This window comes from Nycticebus coucang, chromosome 14, assembly GCF_027406575.1.
Source record: "Nycticebus coucang isolate mNycCou1 chromosome 14, mNycCou1.pri, whole genome shotgun sequence".
In the NCBI taxonomy this organism is placed as follows: domain Eukaryota; kingdom Metazoa; phylum Chordata; class Mammalia; order Primates; family Lorisidae; genus Nycticebus; species Nycticebus coucang.
This window is the reverse complement of record NC_069793.1, coordinates 31,239,551-31,266,635: the sequence shown is the minus strand read 5'-3', so window position 1 is coordinate 31,266,635 and position 27,085 is coordinate 31,239,551. Positions and strand designations below refer to the sequence as shown.

At 40.2% G+C, this 27,085-nt stretch overlaps 1 protein-coding gene across 2 annotated transcripts in view; it reads left to right on the top strand.

Moving 5' to 3' along the window:
• Positions 1-27,085, top strand: part of KIAA1549L (KIAA1549 like) — a 353,245-nt gene that overhangs the window by 216,381 nt on the left and 109,779 nt on the right. For both annotated transcript variants that reach the window (XM_053562897.1, XM_053562896.1), the window contains exons 5-8: positions 12,294-12,513; positions 13,865-13,998; positions 20,734-20,896; positions 22,709-22,768. In XM_053562897.1, coding sequence (XP_053418872.1) covers positions 12,294-12,513; positions 13,865-13,998; positions 20,734-20,896; positions 22,709-22,768 — 577 coding nt within the window. The remainder of the gene's footprint in view (positions 1-12,293; positions 12,514-13,864; positions 13,999-20,733; positions 20,897-22,708; positions 22,769-27,085) is intronic.

The window sequence follows — 27,085 nt, the reverse complement described above, 5'->3', positions numbered from 1 at the left end:
GCCCCTGTGACCCCAAATACCAACCAACAGGTCGTACCTCTGCAACTTTGAGTGCCAACCAATAGAACAAGCCCCTCAGCCCTGCCTGTCAGCCAGCAGGCCATGCCTTCGTGGCACCATGCAGTGCCACATCTGTGGTCTAGATCTCCCACTGTGGACCACAGCCACCCCCCACTGTATACTCCCACTACACCTTGACCTAGGTGGTATGATCATCTGCAGCACTGACACCTGTGGCCACAACTTAGATAGCTTCACCAAACAGCCATTATCAGCATGGCAGGGCGACTTGGGCAAAACAGTCTCTTGCAGTGCCTGCCTCAGTGGAGAAGAACTTATCTGGCCTCCTGCTTAAGCTTCTAACAGTGATCTAGGGACCAACCCACCACTACAAATGAAGATAGCCCAGTACTGACCAAAGTCCTACAACCTGTCCAGTCCTATAACCTGCCTGGCCAAGGTCTTGTGATGCACCCAAGTACCTGCCAAGTCCTATGACCTGCACATTTTCCAGCCAAGGTCATAACACATGCCTCCGTGAAGAAGGACTTGTGCAGCCACCATCCAAGCTTCCATTAGTGGCCTAGAGACCAACCTATCAATCTGAAAGAATATCTTCTAGCACTGGCTTAGATCATGACAGATACAAAGGATGGAGATGATGCAGGAGAACAGCTGCATTATAAGATTTTAGTGCACCCACCACTCCCCTAATGGGTTAGTCCTCCAGAGTAGGACACAAAAGCATTACCTAGGGACTCTCCTTCTTATTAAGTAGGAGAGTCTCAGCAAAGAACAGCTACACCACAAACCTATCAGCCCTAAGCTGAGAGAAGAGGTTTCAGATGAGAGGAAACCAGCAAAAATGTGGGCAACATGAAAAAACAAGCTGGTTTGACATTACTCTTAAATGATGACACTAGATCCACAGGAATGGGCACCAACCAAAAGGAAATTGTTAAAATATCAGAAATGGGATTCAGAATATAGATTGCAAACAAGATGAATGAAATTGAGAAAATTGAAAACCAATGCAAAGAAACAAGCAAACAAACAAAAAAAGTTTTAGGACATGAATTTAAAATATGAAATCCCACTAAAGAGACAGACAACGTAAGAAAGGGAACTGCAAAATACAGCCTAAAGTTTTGACAACAGGCTGACCTGCCAGAAGGATTCTCAGAGCTCAGAGACAAGGCTTTTGAATTAACCCAGTCAAAGAGGCAGAAAAAAGAATAAAGAAGAATGAATAATCACTCAAGAGAAATGTGGGACTATGTGAAAAGAGCCAATATACAAATTACAGGTATCCCAGAGGGAGAAGAAGAAAAAGCAAAAAAGTTATTGAGATACCATATGATCATTGAACACTGGGAAGATTCACAGTGAGTAACACATAGTCCTCAACCTAGCCAAAGTCAAAAAGAAGGAGAAACTTCTATAAGCTTTAAGATGAAAGCAGCAACTAACTTACAGGGGGAAAACCCATCAGGCTAACAGATTTCTCAGTGACGGCCTTATAGGCTAGAAATGGAAGACCAAGCCCCTGACCCAGGTGCCTCATTTCAAATCTTAAATTAAACAACTTCCAGCCAAGAACTTTATATCCTGCAAAACTAAGTTTCATAAATGATGTAGAAATAAAGACTTTTCTGGACAAGAACACTGTAAGGGAATTTGTCATTACTAGACCTGTCCTATAGGATATAATCAAAAATGTATTATACATGCAACAGCACAACAGATACCCAGCAGGGTAAAATTACCCACAATTTATAGCTCACAACTCGTATAAAACAATAGCACAAGCGGGAAAACAAAATAGTTAAAGGTATCACCTAGTATGATGAACAGAACAGCATCCCACATATCAATACTAACACTCATTGTGAACCGTCTGAATACCCCCACTTAGAAGATGTAGACTGGCTGAATGGATGAAAAAACACAATCCAAGAATTTTTTGTCTCCAAGAAACACATCTAAACTACAAGGATGTACACAGCATAAGGTAAAGGAATGGAAAAAAATTCTATTCAAACAGAAACTAAAAGCAAGCAGGTATAGCCATTCACATAGCAGATAAAATAGACTTTAAATCAACAATGGAAATTTAAAAAAAAGATAGTGATTTTGGTATAATGGTAAAAAAAGAGCAATTGAACAAGAAGACATAACCATCCTAAATATATATATGCATCTAACACAGGAGCTGCCTGTTTCATAAAGCAAATTCTTTTAAATGGCAAGCAAAGAAATAAATAGTAGCATCCTAATTGCCAGGGACTTCAACATTCCACTGACAGAACTGGAATGATCATTGAAGTGGAAAGTGAATAAGGAAACCCTGGACTTAAATAGGACTCTAGAACAAATGTGCATAAAAGACAATTACAGAACATTCTACACCCAAACCACTAAATATACATTCTTTTCATCAGCATATTGGACATTTTCCAAGATTGAGCATTTTGTAGGCCACAAAACAAGTCTCAGCAAATTAAAAAAATTGAAATCAGACTAGGTATCTTCTCAGACCACAGTGGAGTAAAACTAGAAATCAATTCCATGAAAAATATTCAAATCTACATGAAGTCATGGAAATTAAACAATCTGCTGCTGAATGATCCTCGAGTCAATGAAGGAATTAAGATGGAAATGACAAAGAGGACACAAGCTTTCAAAAATCCACAGGATGCAGCAAAAGCAGTCTTAAGGGGAAAGTTCAGAGCCTTAAATGCCTATGTCAAAAAGACAGAAAGATCACAAATTATCAACCTAATGCCACATCTTAAGGAACTAGAAAAAGGAGAACAAACCAAACCCAAAGGTAGTAGGTGAAAAGAAATAATGAAGCTCAGAGCAGAACTAAATGAAATGGAAACCATAAAAACAAGACAAAGGATCAATGAAACAAAATATTGGTTCTTTGAAAAGGTAAACATTTGAATAACTAGGCTGTTAAAAAAAAAAAAAGAAAAAGAAAAGGTAAACAAAATTGATAGATCACTAACTAAATTAACCAGAAGTAGAAGTGGAAGGACTCAGTTAAGCTCAATCAGAAGTGAAAAAGGAAGTGTCTGTGTGTGCACCTATAATCCTAGCACTCTGGGAGGCCAAGGCAGGTGGATTGCTTGAGCTCATGTGTTAGGCCAGCCTGAGCAAGAGCGAGACGCTATCTATACTAGAAATAAATAGAATAACAAAAACTAGCCAGATGTTGTGGTGGGTGCCTATAGTCCTAGCTACTTGGGAGGCTAAGGCAAGAGGATCACGTGAGCCCAAGAGTTTGAAGTTGCTGCAAACTCTACCGAGGGCAAGAGAATGAGACTATCTTAAAAAAAAAAAAAAAGAAAAGAAATGAAAAAAGGAGACATTATAACTGGTACTGTAGAAATATAATATATTATTTGTGAATACTGTGAACACTTCTACACAAACAAACTAGAAAACCTAGAGGAAATGGATAAATTACTGGAAACACACAACCTCCCAAGCCTGAATCAGGAAAAAACAGAAATCCTGAGCAGACCAATAATGAGCTGTAAGATTGAAGCAGTAATTAACCCCCGCTCAAAAGCACCAGGCCAGAGAGATTCACAGACAAGTTCTACCAGACCTACAAAGAACTGGTTCCTATCCTAAAGAAACTATTATGTAACATCAAGAAGGAGAGAATACTCTCTAACTCATTTTACAAAGCCAGTATCACCTTGATACCATAGCCGGGAAAGAACATAACAAAAGTTAAAACTATAGACCAATATCTCTTATGAACTTAGATGGCAAAATCCTCAAAAAAATACTAGTGAGCCAAATTCAACAGTACATCAAAAAAAGAAAAACAATAAATCCACCATGATCAAGAGGGTTGCATCACAGTGATGCAAGGATGGTTTAACATACACAGATCAATAATGTGATCTGCCATATAAACAGAAACAAAAATAAAGAACATGTGATCATCTCAAAAGATACAGAAAAAGCATTTGATAAAATCCAGCACTCTTTCATGAAAAACCTTGAACTAGGCATAAAAGAACATACTTCAAAATTATAAAAGCCATATATGAAAAACTCACAGTCAACATCATATTGAATTGGGAAAAGTTGAAAACATTCCTCCTAATAACTGGAACAAGACAAGCGTGCCCACTGTCACCACTTCTATTCAACAAAACATTGGAAGTTCTAGCCAGGACAATCAGACAAGAGAGAGAAATAAAGGGCTTCCAAACTGGGAAAGTAGAGGTCAAACTATCCTTGTTTGCTGACAGTATAATTTTGTATCTAGAAAACCCTAAAGACCCATCAAAAGACTCCTGGAATTGATAATTAAATTCAGGAAAGTCTCAGGTTACAAAATCAATGCACACAAATCAATAACATTTCTATATACTAATAACAATCAAGCTGAAAGTCAAATTAAGGACTCAATACCATGCACAATAGCTACAAAGAAAATAAAATAGCTAGGAATATATTTAACCAAGGAGATGAAAGTTCTCTACAAGGAGAACTAAAAAACACCGATGAAAGAAATTGCAGATGATGTAAACAAAAGGAAAAAAAATCCATTGTTCATGGATTGGAAGAATCAACATCATTAAAAGTACAGACTATCCAAAGTGATTTACAGATTCAACACAATCTACATCAAAATATCAACATATTCACAGATGTAAAAAAAAAAAAATCATATGCTTCATTGGGAACCAAAAAAGAGCCTGAATAGCCAAAATAATCTTAAGCAAAAAGAACAAATCTGGAAGCATCACATTACCAGACTTCAAATTATACTACAGGTCAGAGTAACCAAAACAACATGATACTGATATAAAAGGAGAGACATAGACCAGTGGAACAGAATAGAGGACCCAGAAATAAAACCACCTACCTACAACCAACTGATCTTCAACAAAGCAGACAACATACACTGGGGAAAGGAGGCCCTACTCCATAATTGGTGCTGGGAAAATGGCATAGCTACATGCAGAAGAGAGACAGGGGACCCTTGTCTCTTGCTATATATAAACATTAATTCAAGTTGGATTAAAGACTTAAATGTAAGGCATAAAACTATAAAAATTCTAGATGAAAATGTTGGAAAAATTCTTCTGGACATTAGCCTAGGCAAAGAATTGATGACAAAGATCCTAAAGGCAAATACAGCAACAATGAAAATAAATAAATGGGACTTAATTAATTTAAAAGGCTTCTGCCCAGCAAAGGAAATAATCAGCAAATAGACAACCTATAGGAAAAAAATATTAGCAAACTATATATCCAACAAAATACTAATATCTATAACCTACAAAGAAATCAAACAAATCAGCAAGAAAAAAACACCCTATCAGAAAGTGGGCAAAAGATAAGACCAGAAGTTTTTCAAAAGAAGATAGACAAATGGCTAACACATGGAAAAATGCCCAACATCACTAATCATTAGGATAATGCAAATTTTTGTTTGTTTGTTTTTAGTGGCCCACCACATCTTTTTTTTTTTTTTTTTTTTTGCGGTTTTTGGCCGGGGCTGGGTTTGAACCCGCCACCTCCAGCATCTGGGGCCGGTGCCCTACCCCTTTGAGCCACAGGCACTGCCCCCACCACATCTTTTTATGCACTGACAACCTTTCTAAAAAACTGACTTATCAAAATCTGATGCTATGGTTATAGACTAATAAAAATGGGTAAAAGTGTTTCCAAATGACTTTGCTGGGTATAGAGCTTAAATTATATACCATTGTCTCTTTTCACTGAATAGATGATATTCCTGTATTTGCTAAGTATCTGTTATTAAAATCATTTGGAGTTGAAATTCTTTTACCTGGTTTTCACCTTAGATGAGAAACCATTTAATTTAATTTTAATTTTATTGTCACATTTAATCTTGTTTCACAAAATATAGGAGTGGGGGCGGCACCTGTGGCTCAAAGGAGTAGGGCGCCGGCCTCATATGGTAGAGGTGGTGGGTTCAAACCCAGCCCCAGCCAAAAACTGAAAAAAAAAAAAAAAAATACATATATATATATGAATGACCAGGTCAGTAGGATAATAGGACATTCCAGTCAAGTGGTAGGTACCTTGCATCCCGACACTGGTTGGTATCCATCACCCATATCTTTGTCCATAGTATAATTTAACCTATATAATTGTATGAATGGCAAGCAAAAGATGATAGAGCCCAGATTAAAATCCAGGTATAAAGGGAAAAGAAAAAAAAATTTTCCTGTTTTTATTTCCTTGGCTATGTATGTCATTAGATGTGGGTCATCATTTAACTTCTCCTGAGTGACTTGGATGGTTGCTGCAATAAGCAAGTCATGAATAATATACTGATTTTTGTTTATATACTGATTATTGTTTATAGCTAATTTAAGAGGATAGCTTTAGAAACCTATATAAGAGGCCAAAGCAGTAGTCCAATTTTATTAATTAAATGTAACTCAGATGATTAGAATAATCAATGGATGTGATCCACAAGTTTGCTCCCTTGTATCTATATAATCCTTAGAAGTAAGGACATTCTTAGAAAATTGATTTTTTTTTTTTACTTTCCTGCCAGGCAATATCTGATAACAAGTTTATTGTTTGTTGAGTAATATAGAGTAAGGTAAGATTACCTCTCTCTTTTTCTTTTTTTTTGAGACATGGTCTCACTCTGTCTCCCAGTGGCAATATCATAGCTCATTGCAACCTCATACTACTAGGCTCAAGCAATACTCCTGCCCAGCCTTCCAAGTAGGGCCTGCTAATTTTTCTCTTTATAGAAATGGGTTCTCACCATGTTGCTCAAGCTGGTCTTGAACCTATGGCCTCAAGCAATCCTCCTGCTTTCGCTTCCCAAAGTGCTAGGGTTACAGGCAGGAGCTACTATACCTGGCTATTTATATCTCTATATCAAGATAGTTGCCTGGCAGATAGCCTAAAATTTTTGGCTAGCAGTTTAGAAAATGGGAGCTCTGAAGTGTAATCTTGTCTGATTTGAATTGTGGTTTACCTTATATTCTCTAGTGACTGAGCTTGGGTGCTGTCACATGAACTGATTCTGCTTCCTAAATAATTGGTTTTCTTTTTTGTTTTTTTCTTTGCCCAGGCAGGTCTTGAACTCTTGGCCTCAAGTCATTATCCCACCTTGGCTACCCAATGTGCTGGGATTATAGGTGTAAAGTACCACTTGTGGTCTAAATGATCGTTGATAACAGTAACTGCAGGCTACATTTTATTTAATGAGATGTTTTAAATTACTTTGTCATTTAATTCGAAGTTTTGTCAATTTGCTTGTAAACATTTATCTTAAATTTACTATATCTCATTTTTAACTGGAAGGAGAAATGTTCATGCAATAAAGTCAATAAAATATTAGTTCTTGGGCAGCGCCTGTGGCTCAAAGGGGTAGGGTGCCGGCACCATATGCCGGAGATGGCAGGTTCAAACCCAGCCCCAGCCAAAAACTGCAAAAAAATAAAAAATAAAAATTAGTTCTTATCAAAATAGGGAAAGAAACACAAACAAGTTACTTTTACAAAAATGATCCTTTTGTGTCTTACTCAAAAAGATCATTCAATCACCTATAGTGTAGTAGTAGTTAAAAGACCTTCAGTTAGTCCTAACCTTACTTGGCTAAGGGACTTAACTCTAAACCACCTCCATTTCTTTGATTAAAATGTATTCCCAGGCTAGATGCGGAGGCTCACGCCTATAATCTTAGCACTCTGGGGGGCCAAGGCAGGTGGATTGCTAGAGCTTAGAAGTAAGAGACTAGCCTGAGCAGACCCCATCTCTAGTAAAAATAGGGAAACTAGCCAGGTGTCATGGGGAGCTACTATTGAGACTGAAGCAAGAGGATCACTTGAGCCCAAGAGTCTGAGGCTGCTGTGAGCTATAATGCCATGGCAGTCTAGGTCAACTGAGTGAGACTCTGTCTCAAAAAAAAAAAAACAAAAACAACCGTGTATTTCCAATTTCTCTGGGAGTACTCTTCCCTTGCCATACCCTGAGCTCTGTCGGGAACTGTCATCTTAGTCTGGGCTCTCTGGCCACAGTAAATGACTGTATGAGGACTGACAACTTCTCACCCAGTCTTGAGTCCTGGGAAGTTCAATAATGATTGACGTGTGTTTGATTCAGATAATTCTTTTCCTGGAATTTTTTTATTTATTTTTATTTCCTCTTTACATATACATGTGTTTATTTTGTTTCCACTTTTTGCCTTCATAAAATTAAAAAGGCTTAAAATTTAATAACAATAACAATGTTTAAGATAAGCACTAGAAACAAAAACCTTGTAAAGAACAAGGGTAAATACATTCAGAAAAGAAATCGGATGATTGCTGCAATGAAATATTGAGCAATAATAATAATAATAATGCAAAGAAAGTAACATTCACATTGTCAGAGAAGAGTGTCTATCATAGAATGCTTTGACTCTGAGGTTCAGTATAGAGTCATCAGTTAACTTCTTCTTATTTTTATTCTAAAGTCTCCAAAAATAGACAACTAACATTGTGGCTCAGGGAATAGGGCACCAGCCCCATGTACCGGAGGTAGTGGGTTCCAGCCCAGCCCCTGGCCAAAAACTGCAACAACAACAACAAAAAAAATAGAATAAAAATTATTAAAAATATATATATAAATAAAAATAAAAGATAATTTCAAAAAACAGATCATGCCAAATCTTATAGACAATAGAAAAAGAAGAACTACTTCAAAATCATTCTACTTCATCTGGATACACCTGAAATTAAAATTGGAAAATATATATTATTATAAAGGGAAATTACAAACATATTTCACTTATAAATGAGGATGCAATATCCTAAACAACATATTAACAAGTTGAATTAAAAATTAATGTTCAAGTAATGCACTTTGGTCAAAATTAAATCCAATTTATGTGAGAATTAGTCACTATTTTCTTTTCTTTTCTTTTCTTTTTTTCTTTTCCATTCCCTTAGCCCTCCCTCCTTCTCTCTCTGTCTGCTCTCCCCTTCCCCCACTCCCCACCATGTCATTAATTGTCATTAATTGTCCTCATATCAAGGCTGAATGCATAGGATTCATGCTTCTCCATTCCTGTGATTCTTCACTAAGAATAATGTGTTCCACCTCCATCCAGGTTAATACAAATACTGAAAAATCTCCTTTTTTAATGGCTGAATAGTATTCCATGGTATGCATATACCACAGCTTGCCAATCCATTCCTGGGTTGAGGGGCATTTAGGCTGTTTCCACATTTTAGCAATTGTAAATTGAGCTGTGATCAACAGTCTAGTACAAGTGTCTTTATAATAAAAGTTTTTTTTTTCCTTCTGGATAGATGCCTAGTAATGGGATTGCAGGATCAAACAGGAGGTCTAGGTTGGGTTCTTTGAGGTTTCTCCATACTTCCTTCCAAAAAGGTTGTATTAGTTTGCAGTCCCACCAGCATCTGCAGTTTTGAGATTTTGTGATATGGACCATTCTTGCTGGGGTTAGATGATATCTCAGGGAGGTTTTAATTTGCATTTCTCTAATAATTAGGGAAGATGAGCATTTTTTCATGTGTTTGCTAGCCATTCATCTGTCTTCTTTAGAGAAGGTTCTGTTCATCTCTCTTCCCCATTGATGTATGGGATTGTTGGGTTTTTTTTCTTGTGGATTAATTCAATTTCTGTATAGATCCTAGTTATTTTTTTATTATTAAATCATAGCTGTGTACATTAATGCCATCATGGGGCACCATACACTGATTTTATAGACCGTTTGACACATTTTCATCACACTGGTTAACATAGCCTTCCTGGCATTTTCTTAGTTATTGTGTTAAGACATTTATATTTTACATTTACTAAGTTTCACATGTACCATTGTAAGATGCACCGCGGGTGTAATCCCACATATCACCCTCCCTCTGCCCATCCTTCCTCCTCCCTCCCTTCCCTCTCCCCCTTCCCCCTATTCTTAGGTTATAACTGGGTTATAGCTTTCATGTGAAAGCCATAAATTAGTTTCATAGTAGGGCTGAGTACATTGGATACTTTTTCTTCCATTCTTGAGATACTTTACTAAGAAGAATATGTTCCAGCTCCATCCATGTAAACATGAAAGAGGTAAAGTCTCCATCTTTCTTTAAGGCTGCATAATATTCCATGGTGTACATATACCACAATTTATTAATCCATTTGTAGATCCTAGTTATTAAGCTTTTGTCTGATTCAAAATATGCAAGTATCCTTTCCCATTATTTAGGTTGTCTATTTGCTTTGGTTGTCTCCTTGGATGTACAGAAGCTTTTCAGTTTAATTAAATCTCATTTGTTTATTATTGCTGTTGTTGCTATTGCCATGGCAGTCTTCTTCATAAAGTCTTTCCCCAGGTGAATATCTTCCAGTGTTTTTCCTATTCTTTCTTTGAGGATTTTTATCGTTTTATGCCTTAAATTTAAGTCCTTTATCCATCTTGAATCAATTTTTGTGAGTGAAGAAAGGTGTGGGTCCAGTTTCAGTCTTTTACATGTGGATATCCAGTTCTCCCAGCACCATTTATTAAATAGGGAGTTTTTCCCCCAGTGGATGTTCTTGTTTGGTTTATTGAAGATTAGGTGATTGTAAATTGTTGGTTTAATTTCCTGGTTTTCTATTCGATTCCAAATGTCTCTGTCTCTATTTTTGTGCCAGTACCATGCTGTCTTGACCTCTATGACCTTGTCAATACCTAAAATCTGGTATTGTGATGCCCCTGGCTTTGTTTTTATTACTAAGAACTGCCTTAGCTATATGGGGTTTTTTCTGGTTCCATACAAAACGTAGAATCATTTTTTCCAAGTCTTGAAAATAGGATGTTGGTATTTTAATAGGGATGGTGTTGAATCAGTAGATTGCAAATTAAAACTACAATGAAATGCTGCCTTACACCCATCAGAATGGCCGTTATTAAAAAGTCAAAAAAACAATAGATGTTGGCATGGATGCAGAGAGAAACACTTATACACTGTTGCTGGGACTGCAAATTAGTATGACTTATATGGAAAACAGTATGGCGATTCCTCAAAGAAATTAACATAGACCTGCCATTTGGTGCAGCAATCTGCTGAGTATATACTCAAAGGAAAAGAAGTTGTTTTGTCAAAAAGACGCTTGTACTCAAGTGGTCATCACAGAGCAATTCACAATTACAAAAATGTGGAATAAACCATCAATCGATGAGTGGATAAAGGAAATTTATATACATAGTGTATACCATAGAGTACTACTCAGACATCAAAGGGAATGCAATAATGTCATTCAGAGCAATCTGGGTGGAGGAGACCATTATACTTAGAAACCACACGGGCATAAGAAACCAAGAAGGGGGAAGGGTGAGGGGGCGATGGGTAAAAACTTACCTATGGGACAAACACTATTCTGGTGACAGGAACACCAAAAGCCCTGACTTAAGCATTTACAGGATATCTATATAACAAAAACAGCTGTATCCTCCTAATGTTTTGAAGTAAAACTAACAAAAATTGGAAAAAGGAGGTTATGAAGCAGTATCTAGTGTGTGCGTGTATATGTGTTACTCTTTTCTCTGTTTTTCAATTATACCAATTCTGTAGTCAACATTACATTTCATACAAATAAAACAAAACCCAAAACATTACTATGCAAGAAAGCAAAGAGAAAAAAAAAAAGAATAAAATCTAAAACTCAAAACCTTACAAATGGGACAGAAGAAGCTCAGATAGTTTGTGTCCCTGAGAACTCGGCTGTAAAGGAAACTTCCTGTGGCTTATCCCCAACCTTGGTCTTGAACCGGTTCATAAGCCAAGAATGTAGTTAAGTCCAAATGAATCTTCTCTCTACTTCTTAAGGGAAGAATTAACTTTTTTTGCTTCTTGGATGTGCCCCAAAGGTGCCCCACTTAATCTATCATTTCTGTCTTTTAATTCTCAGAAATGATGAGAAATTTAATAAAGCTTTTTCCCTCAGCATTCCATTAGCTAGAAATCTCTCTGGCCGGCTGTCTCCCCTCTGCTTTTTTGGTAATAGCTGGTGCTCACAGGATTATACTGAGGCACTTAAAGAATTTAAAAATACAGATTTAATTCTGTCCCATGTAGGTTGGATGTAAATTATATTTTGTGGCATTGTGATATTTTGAGACTTGCCAATCCATATATGCTTTATAGGATTGTTAAGAATATTTGTTGACCGAGAGCATCTGATTCTCCAACATTGCTACTAACATTTGTGGTTCTCAGAAACACCGAGAAGAACTTTAAGAACTGTGGAAATAAACAGTGAGTTCTGTGGGCCCATTTGTTTTGTAGGTGGACATTCTGGAGCATTCTCATAACGTCACGGTTGGTTATTATGCTACCAAAGGGAGGTTGGTGTACTTGCCTGCAGTGGTGATCGAAATGCTGGGTGTTTATGGAGTCAGCAACGTCACTGCCGATCTGAAGCAGCACACCCCAAATTTACAGTCCGTGGCAGTGCTTGCCTCCTTGTGGAATCCCCAGCCTGCGGGCTACTTCCAGCTGAAAACAGGCAAGTGACTCAGAAGAAAAGATTGCTGTGCATTCATCCTGCCCATTCTGGAGCAGGGGCAGTACCAGGTGGACAGGTGTTAAAAACTCCATTGCGGGCGGCGCCTGTGGCTCTGTGAGTAGGGCGCTGGCTCCATATGCCGAGGGTGGCGGGTTCGGACCCAGCCCCGGCCAAACTGCAACAGAAAAATAGCCGGGCGTTGTGGCAGGTGTCTGTAGTCCCAGTTGCTCGGGAGGCTGAGGCAAGAGAATCGCGTAAGCCCAAGAGTTAGAGGTTACTGAGAGCCGTGTGACGCCACAGCACTCTACCCGAGGGCGGTACAGTGAGACTCTGTCTCTACAAAAAAAAAAAAAAAAAACTCCATTGCTAGCAGCTGTGTCATTTTTTAAAAGTCCTTGTGTACCTTCTTCACAGGGCCCTGGTAATCAAATGTCTAAGTTCCCTATATATCAGCGTACATTTTTCCAACCCTGAGCTTACTAGAAATATTCCACCACAAGAGGCTTCCTTCCCAATTTATCTACTTTGTACTTATGAACAGCAAGTAATGTATTTTATATTTCTTTTCATATTACCCATGGATACTAATAAAAGTTTCATAAAATGTATGGCTTGGAGCAATGGGTTCCAGAAGCCACTAAATTAGAATCTCTGAGTTTAGGCCTTGGAATCTCTCTCTCTCTCTTTTTTTGTTTTTCAAGCTCCTTGGTTATTCCAATCTGCAAAGTTTGTAAAACCATGACAGGAGAGAAACTATTGAAATTGAAACACTCAATCAACTTTGTCATGGAGGTCACTTGTGGCTTTCCCCCCATCCAAAGAAATGGAAGGCATGGTCTCTTTGAGATTATGAATTATCAGCCTTTGAGCAGATGTCTACCTATTCCAAATAAAGTTATAAAACCTTCTGTATTGGAGGGAATCTCAGGTTCGATCATGCTTTTGATTTTTCTGTGCTATACATCATTTAAAAAATTTTTTTTCACCATACACTGGTTTTATATACCATTCGACAAATTTTCATCACACTGGTTAATATAGCCTTCCTGGCATTTTCTTAGTTATTGTGTTAAGACATTCATATTCTACATTTACTAAGTTTCACATGTACCCTTGTAAGATGCACCGCAGATGTGGTTCCACCAATTATCCTTCCTCCACCCATCCTCCCCTCTCTATAAATCATTTTAAGAGCCACTTTCAAAACTACAATCAAATCCTGTCTAGTCTTATTATTTATTTGCCTAATTTCTCTAATCTAAAATCATGCTGTTTTACATCATGACTGTTATTAAATCAAGGAGCGGAGACACAGAGCTGTGTGGGCTCTGATTTATTACTCTCATTCTAGTGCTGCAGTTTGTGAGCCAATCCGACAACATACAGTCCTGCAAGTTTGCTCAGACCATGGAACAGAGGCTACAGAAAGCATTTCAGGATGCCGAGAGGAAGGTCCTGAATACCAGAAGCAACCTGACGATTCAGGTAGGGAGGAGGCTCTTCCAGACCATGTGGTCGATGGACAGACACAATGCAAATGTTGGCAAGTACTACCTTGGTCCTCCATTTCAGAACTCTGTCTTTCAGGCTTGGGATGTAGACAGTTTTGACATTGGTGAGGATGTCTGGGGAGTGGCCATGACGGAAGGGATCCTGTGTCACAGTTCACCTTCTGTAGTCTAGAATTTTGTATTTATTTTCCCATGTGGCATTTCCTCAGGCCTTTCAAATAAATTTACTCTCTTACAAAACTGAACTAGACTCTGCCGTATATGTCAGATGTCTAATATTCATTATAAATGAATAAATGAAATGATTATAAGTAGACGACTCTCCAAAATTTGGCTGTTCTGTGGTTTGCATTGGGTTATTGCAGTCACCTCAGTTTACATACACACACATTTTATATTGAGGGCTTACTATGTGCCAGGAGCTGTCCTAAGTGTTTTGCAAATATTTTCCTACATATTACCCAAGACGTTCTTCTGAGGCATTCTTACTCTCAGAAGAGAGAGAGAGAGAGAGGTTAAGAAACTTCCAGAAGGTTGCACATTTAGTAAAGAATAGAACAAGGACTTGAACCAAAAGCCCATACTCTTATCCACTGTGCTGTACTACCATCAATGCCATGAGAAATGGGGTCCATGGGGCTGGGCTTGGTGACTCACACCTATAATCCTAGCACTGTGGGAGGCCAAGACAGTGCGTTGCTTGAGCTCAGGAGTTTGAGACCAGCCTGAGCAAGAGTAAGATGAAAAACTAGCCAGGTGTGTGGTGGGCACCTGTAGTTCCAGCTACTCAGGAGGCTGAGGCAGGAGGATCGCTTGAACCCAAGAGTTTGATTTGAGGTTGTTGTGAGCTGTAACGCCATAGCACTCTACTCAGGATGACAGAGTGTAACTTTATATCAAAAAAGAAATGGAGTCCTTGATGAAACTTTTGCAAACACATGAATCCCTTCCTTAGGAGATCCCACTCTTGGTTCCACTATATTTCAGATTCCTGGATTAACAGTATACACACTACTAAGAACCTTTCTTGGACCCATTATTGCAATTATATTGGTAACATCCCCCTACGGACAGATGCTTCGTAATGATATTCATCCAGCCCCAAATTTCTCTAATTAAATCTTCTGTTCAGTGGCTCTGTTTTGAATACTCAACCAAAGCCTTTGCAATTAGACCCAATGGTTTTGAAATTGACATTTAGCATAAGTGAATTATCAGCAAAGCCAATATGATGTAGAAAGCATACAATTTAACTTGAATGAGCAGCTTTCCTTTTCTAGATTCGTCCAAAGTGTATGTGGAAGTATCTCATTATGATTTGGTTCATATTAGACTAAGATCTAAAAATGTGTCACAGATTTAAGATTTATGTAAGGAGTGTGACTCAGCTCTCTTGTGGGAAATCATTTTCTTTCTGATTGGATTTGTTATCCTCACAGGTGCACGAGCCTAGTTAGATCTTGGCTGCAGAGCATACATTAATTGTATTCAGGAAGCACAGACTTACTGAGTGCCTGCTAGTTATCAGGCACTGGAAGAGACACGAAGATAAATAAACTGCCCTTGGCCGTAATAAGCCTGTCTTGTGTTATTGTATGGTAGTTATGAGCCATTAGATGAAACTTTATAAATCAAGTAACAAACCTTCCTTGGAAAAGGGGTATAACAGGTGATGTGGAAAAATTGCCTCTAAACAGATGATAGATATTCTTAAACATTTACACATCTTTTGAAATGAGTGGGTAATTGGATGAATCATTTTATTAATCCCACCCATTTCACTTTTTGCCTTGGCCAATAGGAAGCCCAGAGACAAATTTGTTGCTTGGATTTAGTAACCCTGTGGGCTGCTATATTGTATGTAGATAACTATGTGATAACCATTCCTTTGGGATTGTCTTTTATCTGTTTCTCCAAGACCTCATTTTCTAATTTAATAATGTTTTCATTTTGTTGTATAACATGTGATTGGTAAAAGACATTAAATGTTTTGCACAATAAGACTAAATATTTGGTTCATTCAGAGAGTCATTGTAAAAGCACCTTAAAACAAAAACTTATATAGCTTTACTATTAGGGGCAAGATTACAATTGACTGAGGACTTGTTTGGTTGCAAGTGACAGAATATAAATTTACAAGGCAAAAAGAGGAAGAGATTGGCTAATGGGACTGGCAAGTTCACAGTTTATTTACTTCAGACACAGTTGATTCCAGGTGCTTACATTCTTTCTTTATAAAGTTCTCTTTATCTCTTGGCTTGCTTTGCTGTGAGCTGACACCATCCTCAGCACCCATGGGATGGCTCAACCTTGTTGCTCACAGTTGGTGGAACCAAAGTGTCATTACAGTAAAGATTTGGGGATTAGCTCTCATTGGACCCATTATGTTCCTTTCCAGATCAATAACTATGGCCAAAGAGATGAAATACCCCAATCAAGTAGACATGGCTCTGATGACTAATCCTGAAACATGGGTGGGGTGGCCCCATCCAAAGCACAGGAACAGAGAGAAGTGGTTCCCTGGGGAAACTGTGGTGCTGTCATAGAAGGGATAATGAACACTGAGTAGGCAAAACAACTTTCTGCTCTGTCTCCTGTAGGTCTAATTAGCTGACTGATCCATGGCTTTAGAGAGTGGGAAGTCAGAGATGAGGTCAGAAGCTATAGGAGTCAAGGTAAAAGGGTGATGAGAAAGTGTCATCTGTAATGGCTGCTGCTCTTGGGGGACAGAGCATGACTTTTAGTGACCAGTACTGTGACCTGGGTCTGAGGCCTGTGGACCTTTTGTTTTTGGAGCTAGTGTTAAGCAGCCACCAAGAATGATCACACTTTTTCTTAGCTATAAAAAATGTGTATATTAAAGAAGACACAAATTAGTGGAAGAACATCCGGTGTCCATGGATTGGGAGACTTAAAGTTGTTAAGGTGTCAAAACAAAGGGATCGACAGATTCAATGCAACCCCTCCCCAAATCCAAGTGATCTTTTTCTGTAGAAATAGAAAAATCCATTCTAATACTCATATGGAATCTCGAGGAACCTTTAGTAGCCCAAAAAAATCTTGAGAAAGATGAACAAAGTTGGAGGTCTTGCACTTCCTGATTTCAAATCTTACTACAAAGTTCTACAGCAAAACAATATGGTGTTGGCATAAAGACAGACACATAGACCAATGGAATAGATTAGAGAGCCTAGAAAGAACCACCCTGGTATATGGCCAAATAATTTTTGACAAGGGTGCCCAAGGGGAAAATGACAGTCTTTTCAACAAATTGGGAAAACTGGACATCCACATGCAAAGGAATGAAGTTAGACTCTTATCTAACTAACACCGTGTACCCAAAATTAACTCAAAGTGGATCAAAGACCTAAATGTAAGAAGTAAAACTGTAGGACTCTTTGAAGAAAAGATAGGGGAAAAAACTTCATGACATTGGATTTGGATTTGTTGGATATGACACCAAGAGCACAGGCAACAAGAGGAAAAACAGATAAATTAGACTTTGTCAAAATTAGAAACTTTTGTTCATCAAAGAACACTCTCAGCAGGATGAAAAGGCAGGCCACAGAATAGATAAAAAGTATTTGGAAATCATATATATGATAAGAAGTTAATATCCAGAACATATAAAGAGCTCCTACAATTCAGCAATTAAAAAAACCCCAATTATGAAATGGAAAAGGGACTTGAATAGATATTTCTCCAAAAAAGATATACAAATGGCCAAGACACATGACAAGATGCTCTACATCACTAATCATCAAAGAAATGCAAATCGAAACCATGAAATATCACTTCACATCTATAAGGATGGCTATCTCAAAAAAGAGAAAGTAATAAATGTTGACAAGGATATAGACAAATTGGAACCCTGTGTGTTGCTAGTGGGAATGTCAACTAGTACAGCCATTTAGAAAAAGAATATGGTGGTTTCTCCAAAAATTAAACAGAATTACCATATGGTCCAAGAATTTCATTTCTGGGTATATACCAAAAAGAATTGAAAGTAGGGACTTTAACAGGTATTTGTACATTCATGTTTATAGCAGCATTATTCACCATATCCAAAAGGTGGAAGCAACCCACGTGTCCATCATAGACAAATGGATAACAAATGTGGTGTGTGTATATAGAGTGTGTATATGTAGTATGTGTATGCATGGTGTATATATATGTATATAGACACCAGTGGAATATCATTCAGCCTTAAAAAGGAAGGAAGTTCTGATGCATGCTACAACGTGGATGAACCTCTTAGAAATTGTAAATGAATTCAGTTAGTCACCAAAGGATAAATACTGCATGATTGTTCTTACAAGAAGTATCTAGAGTTGTTGAATTAACAAGTGATTCCACTTACAAAAACTATTTAAAAAGTAGATTGGTAGTTGCCAGGGACTGTGAGGAGGGAAAAATTAGGAGTTGCTTAATAGGCACAGAATTTCAGTTTGGGAATGATAAAAAAGTTCTGGCGAATGTACTTAATGCCACTGAAGTGTATACCTAAAGTGGTTAAAATGGTAAATTTTATGTTTGGTCTATTTTTCCACAAAAGAAATCATTATTTGCCTGGCTGAGTATAGTATATTTAGAGGTACCCATTTTTCAAGCTTTGTATAAGCATTCCTTGGGATCCAGGGTATTCAGTTTTGTTGAAAGGTGAAAAATAGAATGTTTACAATAGCACTAAAAGTTTAAAAGTTTCTGTTTAGTTATCTTTTAGGTGGCAGTATGGTGAGGTGTCTTGAATTGTTTAGAAAGAAGTGCCTTACTTTTTGGTACCTGGAGAAGGAGGCATGAATCCCTGTGGCTAAATCTCATTCCAGAAGTGCTTCCAGAGGGGAGAGCTAGAGTTGAGCAGACATGTCGACTCAGTTTATCATTAATTATCATTAACAGGCTGTGCATTAGAGAATTAAAAAGGAACTTGCAATTCTGGGGAATAGTGGGGAACAAAGTGAAGAAACTCTTCTTGACAGTCTTCTTTGGTGACGGATACCCTGAAAATACCCTGACTTGATCATTACACATTCTACGCACTTAACAACATTATCACTCGTACCCTGTAAATATGTACAAATGTTATGTATCAATATTTCAAAGTCTGTAAAAAATGACTTAAAAAATAAAAGGAGAGCAGCAGGCACCTTTATGTCTGAGCAAGCAAAGGTGTGAGGAATACCTGGGATCAGTCAGCATCTTGGCAAGAGAGAGGGGCACTCCCGAATGAAAGTACTTTGAGGAAAGCTTGGTGACAGGCACTCTTTGTAGCAGCGTGGGCAGGTGCTAAGGCAACTGCAGGGACCAGGCAGTACCCAGGGCTGTCACACTTGGGACCTGATGGGGCAAGGGAAGGAGCGGGTGTAGCTGCCTGACCAGAGCCAGCTTTAGCTGGGGCATCCATGCTCCGAACTCCCTCTCCTCTCTCTCCCTGTCCTCCAGAGACCTGTTGGCTGAAGGCAGAGGGCAGGGGAGCCCCTTGAGGTGGTCTACAGGCATCTGCCTTGGGGGTGCAGGATAGAACAGAGAGGGTGGGTAGCCAGTGGATCGGGAAGAGGGAGGGAAGACACCCTGCACAGAGTTGGACAAAAATTGTCTTAGCAAGTGGAAGACTTCCTACTGCCTGTGTTTTTCAAATCTCATCTCTGGGATATTTTTGTCCATACATTGACCCAGAAAAACCGTGTTTTCTAGCAACTAAAAAAAATGGACTTAGACAAAATGTGAGAAGAAATCAGTGCCCTTTCATAGGATTTTTTACATGTTCTATATCGAATTAATAGACCACAAAGAAATGCGATTGTTCTCTAAAGAACACATGTTATATTTCTGAATTCCTTTTATAATAACCTTTTATAATAAGGTTCACTTACTCTACCCGTGACTAGGTTGGCGATCATTTCTGTACATTTCTGATCCTTTCAATTTTAAAATTCCCTGAAATTTGATTCCCAGGCTTCCTCTGTTGGAGCAGTGGTGCTCTCCTTAAATATAGCATTCTTATGCTCTATTTTATATTTTCAGAACCATAAAAGTAACCCAGACAATTTAGCCCCAGGAAAAGTTACACATACCAGTTGTTTAGAATATGGAGTCAAGGGTGGCACCTGAGGCTCAGTGAGTAGGGCGCTGGCCCCATAGACTGAGGTTTGGTGGGTTCAAACCCAGCCCCAGCCAAACTGCAACAAAAAATAGCTTATGGTGAGCACCTGTAGTCCCAGCTACTTGGGAGTCTGAGGCAAGAGAATCACCTAAGCCAAAGAGATGGAGGTTGCTGTGACCTGTGACCCATGGCACTCTACCAAGGGCGACAGAGTGAGACTCTGTCTCTAAAAAAAAAAAAAAAGAATGTGGAGTCAAATTACCTAGGATCAGATCCTGACTCTTGTCAGTTATTAGCTGTGTGGCCCTGGGCAAGTCCCTTGATTTTTCTGGGCCTTGTTTTCCCATCTGTGAAGGGGAGTCTCCACTAGATACACCTTGTAGGGTTGTGGTGAGGATTCAATGAGATGACATGCCCGTAAGCACAATGCCCGGTGTGCAGTGAGTGTCAGAAAGTGTTGACTATTGTCATTCTGGTCTCTTTCTTGCTGTTTCCCCACCGCCCTTTCATTTCTACCCTCAACTTCAGCTCAACCTCCCACGGCCATGAAACAGACCCTCTCTTATTTGGCATGTTTCTCTCCCCTTTCCTTCTGTGTTGATTCAGATTGTGAGCACGTCCAACGCCTCCCAGGCAGTCACCCTGGTGTACGTCGTGGGCAATCAGAGCACGTTCCTCAATGGCACCGTTGCCAGCAGCCTCCTCAGCCAGCTCTCGGCTGAGCTAGTGGGATTCTACCTCACCTACCCTCCGCTCACCATTGCTGAACGTGAGTATGCCCACCTCAAACAGGGACCCTGTGGTTTTCCCTGGGGCCTCTCTATGGAGCAACCATCTGTGGGGCTGGGCCACTTACTGCCTATGTTATCACTGAACAACTGACATATGTGATGGATTGGGGTTGAACGGATGAAAAATGCATTGCACATTGAAAGAAAGCACTTGGTAGCTGCCTTCCACCTCCACGTCTCTTATCTCATTTAATCCTCATAGCTGCCCTATAAGGTAGGTGCAAAATTAGCCCAGTTTTGAAGAGGAACAAAATGAAACTCCAAGCGGTTTACAAATACCCCCTCTCACATAGCTAGTAAGACAGAGAACCTGGGGCTTGTACCTAAGTAGTCTGCCTTCTGTGCTTACAGCATCTGTCCTCAGGGCCATCTGGGTCATGGTGGTTTCCTCCATTTGGGCCATCTGCAAATGTTGCTGCCCTTCAGCTCCATGCCCTGCCTCCAGATATCCTAATACAATTCATTTGCAACCCACGTTGTCACTTCACTTGATGAGATCCCCGTAGTCTTGTGGCCTTGTCATCTTCTAATGCTTCTGTTACACAATCCTCATTACCATGCAGTAGGCACAGATCTCGAAGATGATACAGCCTACATTTTCTTTCCCAACACTTACTTGATAGCTAAAAGAAGCAAAGGTTTGTACTCTTAAATTGAATTGTTCTCACATTTCCAAAGTCACTGGGCAAGTTTTTTTGTTTGAAAAAAAAAAAAAAACACAGCAAAGGGGTCTCATAATTTCTTTCTATTGTTGTTTTCGATACTGTAAATAAAGGATAGAATGTGTGTGAATGTACTTAGCACATAGTCGCCACTCAGGCTTTTTTTTTTGAATGTTTGTTTAATAGCAAGCTTTTATAAACTTCCATGCAGTAAAGAAAGATGACTCTGGATAGTATGGAAAAGATGATGTCATAGCAGATGGCAGCAGGTGAAGAATTCATTTCCTTTCAGTATTTTGATGTTCTGATGACAGGATTTATCAAGCACTAACTATCTGTCAGGCACTGTACTGAGCCCTTTGCTAGATTCAATCCAGTAATCAGCATACTTGTAAAGAAATATGGGGACTTTTGTTACAAGCATTTGGCTATTAAATTTAAGTCCTTGACATTGGAAAAATCCATTCAAGAGATAATCACTCCTAAAGAAATGTTAACGATGGTTGTAATTTTTTGGGTGGGGGTGGCGGAGACAGAGTCTCACTCTGTCACCCTGGGTAGAGTGCCATGGCATCAGCTCACAGCAACCTCAAACTCTTGGGCTCAAGTGATCCCCTTGCCTCAGCCTCTTGAGTATGTGAGACTATAAGCACCTGCCACAATACTCTGCTATTTTTTAGAGATGGGGTCTTGCTCTTGCTCAGGCTGGTCTTGAGCTCCTGAGCTCAAGTGATCCACCAGCCTCAGCCTCCCAGAGTGCTAGGATTATAGGTGAGAGCCACTGTGCCCGGCTGACAGTTGTAATTTTTTAAAAGAAAACTATAGCTAAGACAGGTTCTACCTGTGGGTCTTGATAATGAAGCCTTTCCATTTAAGAAGGTTTGTATGGAAATCCTAAAAGAGCAGAAATCCACAAACCCTAGAAAACTCCATCTGAAAGTTTGCTCTTTCCTGAGTCTTTTCGTTTTCTATACAAGATAGTTTTGGCATTTGTGTCCTGGATTTTGCAAAAAGCGGTAAAGCAGGATGTAGCTTCTTGTTATTTTGTCACTTCTGTGTGTTTCTCTTAACAATAGTTACAAATAAAAACCTGTAAAAGTAATTTGGTGTGTTTCTTGTTTATTGTAGCCCTGGAATATCCCAACCTTGATATATCAGAAACCACCAGGGACTACTGGGTCATCACAGGTAATCTTTCTGTTGTTATTTCTGCTCTCCGTGCTGTCAGGTTGACTCATTTTTAAACACTGCAGGCCATTCAGTTATAGGACTGGGACTTTCTTTGGTTCTGTCTTACAAGTCAGGAAGTTACTTTTACAGGACCAGAAGTGAACGGAATAAGCTGAGATAAGATAAGACATCACACTGAAGATGAATGTTAGCTGAAGAGTTCAGAACAGCCACCTTTCCAGTCCTCACCCAGTGGCGTCTTTGCAAAAAGTGGCCCTATTAGAGTATAAATGTCTTAACACAATAATTAAGCAAACGAGATGGGGTATGTATTAACCAGTGCCATGTAAACGTTCCTAATTCTATATTAAATCAGCACATTGTACCCCATAAATGCATTAATGTTTACAGGATCTATATGTTTATGATTTAATAAAAAAATAGAAAAAAAAAGAAGTTTATAGCACTAACTTGTGGACATCTAGGTCACGTCCATGTGAGTGGTTAGCTGCTATAGACGGTGGGCCTTTCTGCACTGCCCTCTGAAACCCAGGTTGAAGTCAGAGGAGGGCCAGGCGTGCACTTGACTCCCTCCCTTGGCACAAGCTGTGCACCCACACAAATCCGGTGCGTGCTGACAGTGAGGGCGGGCGGAAGTGGAAGGGATTCTGGTGGCGTCTTTTTTTCTGTTTCTTGACATTTTCCAGCAGAGCTTTACAGAACAGCAAAAAAGTTCTTGTTTGTATTTTTCAAAAGCCAGACAGTAGCTCTAGAAGTTAGAGAAACAAGGATTGAGAGCACAGGGGGAACAGATGTTTGTAGGAGGAAAAGTGACCAGCACAGCCAGAGAGGGAAGGAACAGAAGGGAAGTCTATGAGCCTGTTTGGGCTGCTGTAACAAAAGGCCACAGAGTGGGTGGCTTAAACAACAGACATATGTCTTCTCACGATGCTGGGGCTGGAAGTCTGAGGTCAAGGTGTCCCAGGTTGGCATCTACTGAGGACTCTCCCCATGGCTTGTAGATGGCCATCTTCTGTGTCTACAGGCGGCCTTCCCTCTGGGCCTGTGTGTGTCCTAATCTCCTCTTCTTATAAGGACACCAGTCACACTGCACTAGGGCCACCCTAATGACCTCATTTTAACTTCATTACCTCTTTAATACCCTGTCTTCAAGTACAGTCACATTCTGAGGTCCTGGAGGGTAAGAATGCAACATGGGGATTTGAAAGGACACAATTCAGATCGTAATGAGGAGAGATGGAAGCCATACCTGGGTGAGCAGGCTGGTCTCAAACTTCCATTATTTTTTTGTTGTTTGTTTTCTAGTTTTTGGTTTTTTGAGACCAAGTCTTGCTCTGTTACCCCAGTGTGTGCAGTGGTGTCATTGTAGCTCACTACAACCTCAAACTCCTAGGTTCAAATGATTCTCCTGCCTCTCCCAAGTAGCCGAGACCAAAGGTGCTAAAATTTTTCTGTTTTTGATAGAGATGGGGGTCTCACTCTTGCTCAGGCTGATCTTGAACGCCTGAGTTCAAGGATCCTCTCACCTTAGCCTCCCAGAGTGCCAGGATTACAGGCATGAGCGTTCACACCCATCCTCAAACATTACTTCTTCTGGCTCCCCTCCTCTCCCTCACTTGCAGTCCCAAACAAACAGCAGATGGGCCGCCACCTGAGAGATTAACTAAAGAGTGTATACCCTTGCTTAATGAAGCCTGCTCAAGACCACTTTTAAAGTTGTTCTATATATTTTTCAAAGCTACCATTTATTAACAATTACTGTGGGGGCAGTGAAGGTATGCACCTTTCAAATCAGCAGGAGGCCCCAGTGAGGATTGAACTTGAGACCCCTGATGTACAAGACCAGTGCTCTAACCCCTGAGCCATGGAGCCCACCCACCCAAGACTGCTTTTAAATTGCAGAAAATTACATTTCTGGCCTCCCCCACCCTGCAGAGCCATAGATATGCAGAGATTATTTTGCCTGCTAAGCAGGCTAGCAAAACCCCAACCCATCAGGGTTTCTGCCCAAGAGAGAAACAATGCTAACCCAGCAACACATTTTTGGAGCCAAGAGGTTATGTAACATTTACAAGATCATGTTTCTTCCACAAGGAATGGTACTTTTTAACTTGCGGATATTTCCCCCTTATCTCTTAACTATAAGGTTTACATTAAATGATAATGCATCCACCCTTGAACACCTGACAGCCTCCTGTGGCGCTCTTTCCTCAAATACCCCTTTCTTGCCCTGCCTCTAATTTGGTGACTAGCCTTAATAAAAAGCTCCACATGTGGCCTTGTGTTCAGGACTCTCCTGGAACTTAACCCTCTCCCCACTCACTTATGAAAGCCTTATTTGTCACTGCTGTCTGTGATTAGATACTCACTGGTTTCCACCACCATCTTTGGGGCTTGTTGGGTCAGTGATAATGCTGGGGAGGGACTGGAGCCAGGTTTTGAATGACCATTCTACTTTCCCATTAGCCCACCACTGCCTTCTGTGCCCCTGGGTGGCCACCAGGGGTAGCTGTTTGTGGGTAGCCACCACCAACCTGCCCTTCATTGACAGAAGGGGTGGAGCACGGGGAGCTGAGAGATGGAGGGAGCTTAGCTGGGCCTTTACTTCCTGACACGCATCACGCGCTCTTCTTCTTGTTGCTAACAACTAAGATGATTTGGAGCAACTTCCCTTTCTGCAGCTTGTATTCATCTGTTTTCCAACTAAACTTAAATAGCTTTTTGCAGGCTGTATACTTCTCCTTTCCCAGAGCGTGGGTCTCACCTTGATGGGGAATCACTGGCTTACGGTGGCCCCTGTGGTCCCTCCTTACTAGGGACTACCCTGCCATCCAGGGACCCTGAGTCAGGTTTGTATGTAGGAGGCAAGATAGAAATGTTCAGACTCCGTATTACTGCCTGAGGGAGGTAAGAGCCCATCTCAGGTTTATTTCACCCAATGGACTTAATGATGGAAGGATTTCTTCTGGTCTCAGCTCTGCCATTTGCTAAAGTGTCCTTGAGCAAGCCCTGAGGCCCTCTGCCCTTCACACTCTCACCTTTAGGATGAGGGAGAGGGGTTAGCTGAGCGTTAAGACTCTTTCAGTGCTGGATGTATAGGATTCGGTCACAAAACCATCTGAGTACAGAACGCTGAGCCAGGCCTGATGGTTGGAATTGTAGAGCCCAGTGTGATTGTAAATCAAGAAGGAATAAGAGACGTGATGTAAAATCATCTCCTTTGAACACCTCTGGGAACTTGCCCGCCTCTTCTAAGCTGAATTAGTGGAGGTTGGAGGCTGGGTGGCCAGAGCCCTGGCTGATGTGCTAAAAGGGTTGCCAGATTCCTGGACGCCTGCACCAGGTTTGATCTTCTGCAGCTTCTATGTCACTGCAAGAGACAGGGGTACACACCCCTTTCTGCTGCCTTCCAGGGAGCCTGCCACGCTTCTCAGGGCAAGGGAGAGGAGCTACATCCTGGGACACGTTTCCATGTTGTCTGTGTTATTTTCTTCCTCTGTTAAGGATGTGTCTAGCGAAGAAGGGGGCACACGGTGACAACAGCAGCTCCCATTTACTGCCATTTACTAAGCGCCACAGAGCACTGTGCCAGAAGCATTTTTATCAGATCATCTGTGCTTCACAATGCCAAAATCAGGAGTAGATAGGATCCCTGTGCTCCTGGATGAGAAACTGAGGTTCAGAGAAACTCAGAGACTCGCCCCAGAATGCTCAGTAAGTGGGAGGCAGGATTCAAACTGCCTGCCACCCCAGCTCTCGCAGCTGCCCCCAGGGAAGGACTTACCATCTTCCTTCTGTTTAATGAAACAGACACACCGGGATTGCCTGGTTGTTGATTCCCTGTAACTCTGTGGGAATGTCTCATGGCCTCCTGCACTTCCCTGGACCATTTCTTTTTCCAAAAAAAGTTTTATGATAAAATACACCTAACATAAAGTTTTAACCATTTTTAAGTGCACAGTTCAGTGGCAACAGGTGCATCTATGGTGTTGCACAACTGTCACTGCTCTTGGTAGAAATTGTCACCTGATAGCCGGGCATTGTGGCGGGCGCCTGTAGTCCCAGCTGCTCGGGAGGCTGAGGCAAGAGAATCGCGTAAGCCCAAGAGTTCGAGGTTGCTGTGAGCTGTGTGACGCCACGGCACTCTACCCGAGGGTGGTACAGTGAGACCCTGTCTCTACAAAAAAAAAAAAAGAAATTGTCACCTGGAGGCTCTTGACTGTTCCCTTTATTTGATGTCTGCCTTTGAATCATCACTGAGATAGCCATAAAACAACCCATGATGATGCTCTGCAGCTCTCCCACATCCCCTCT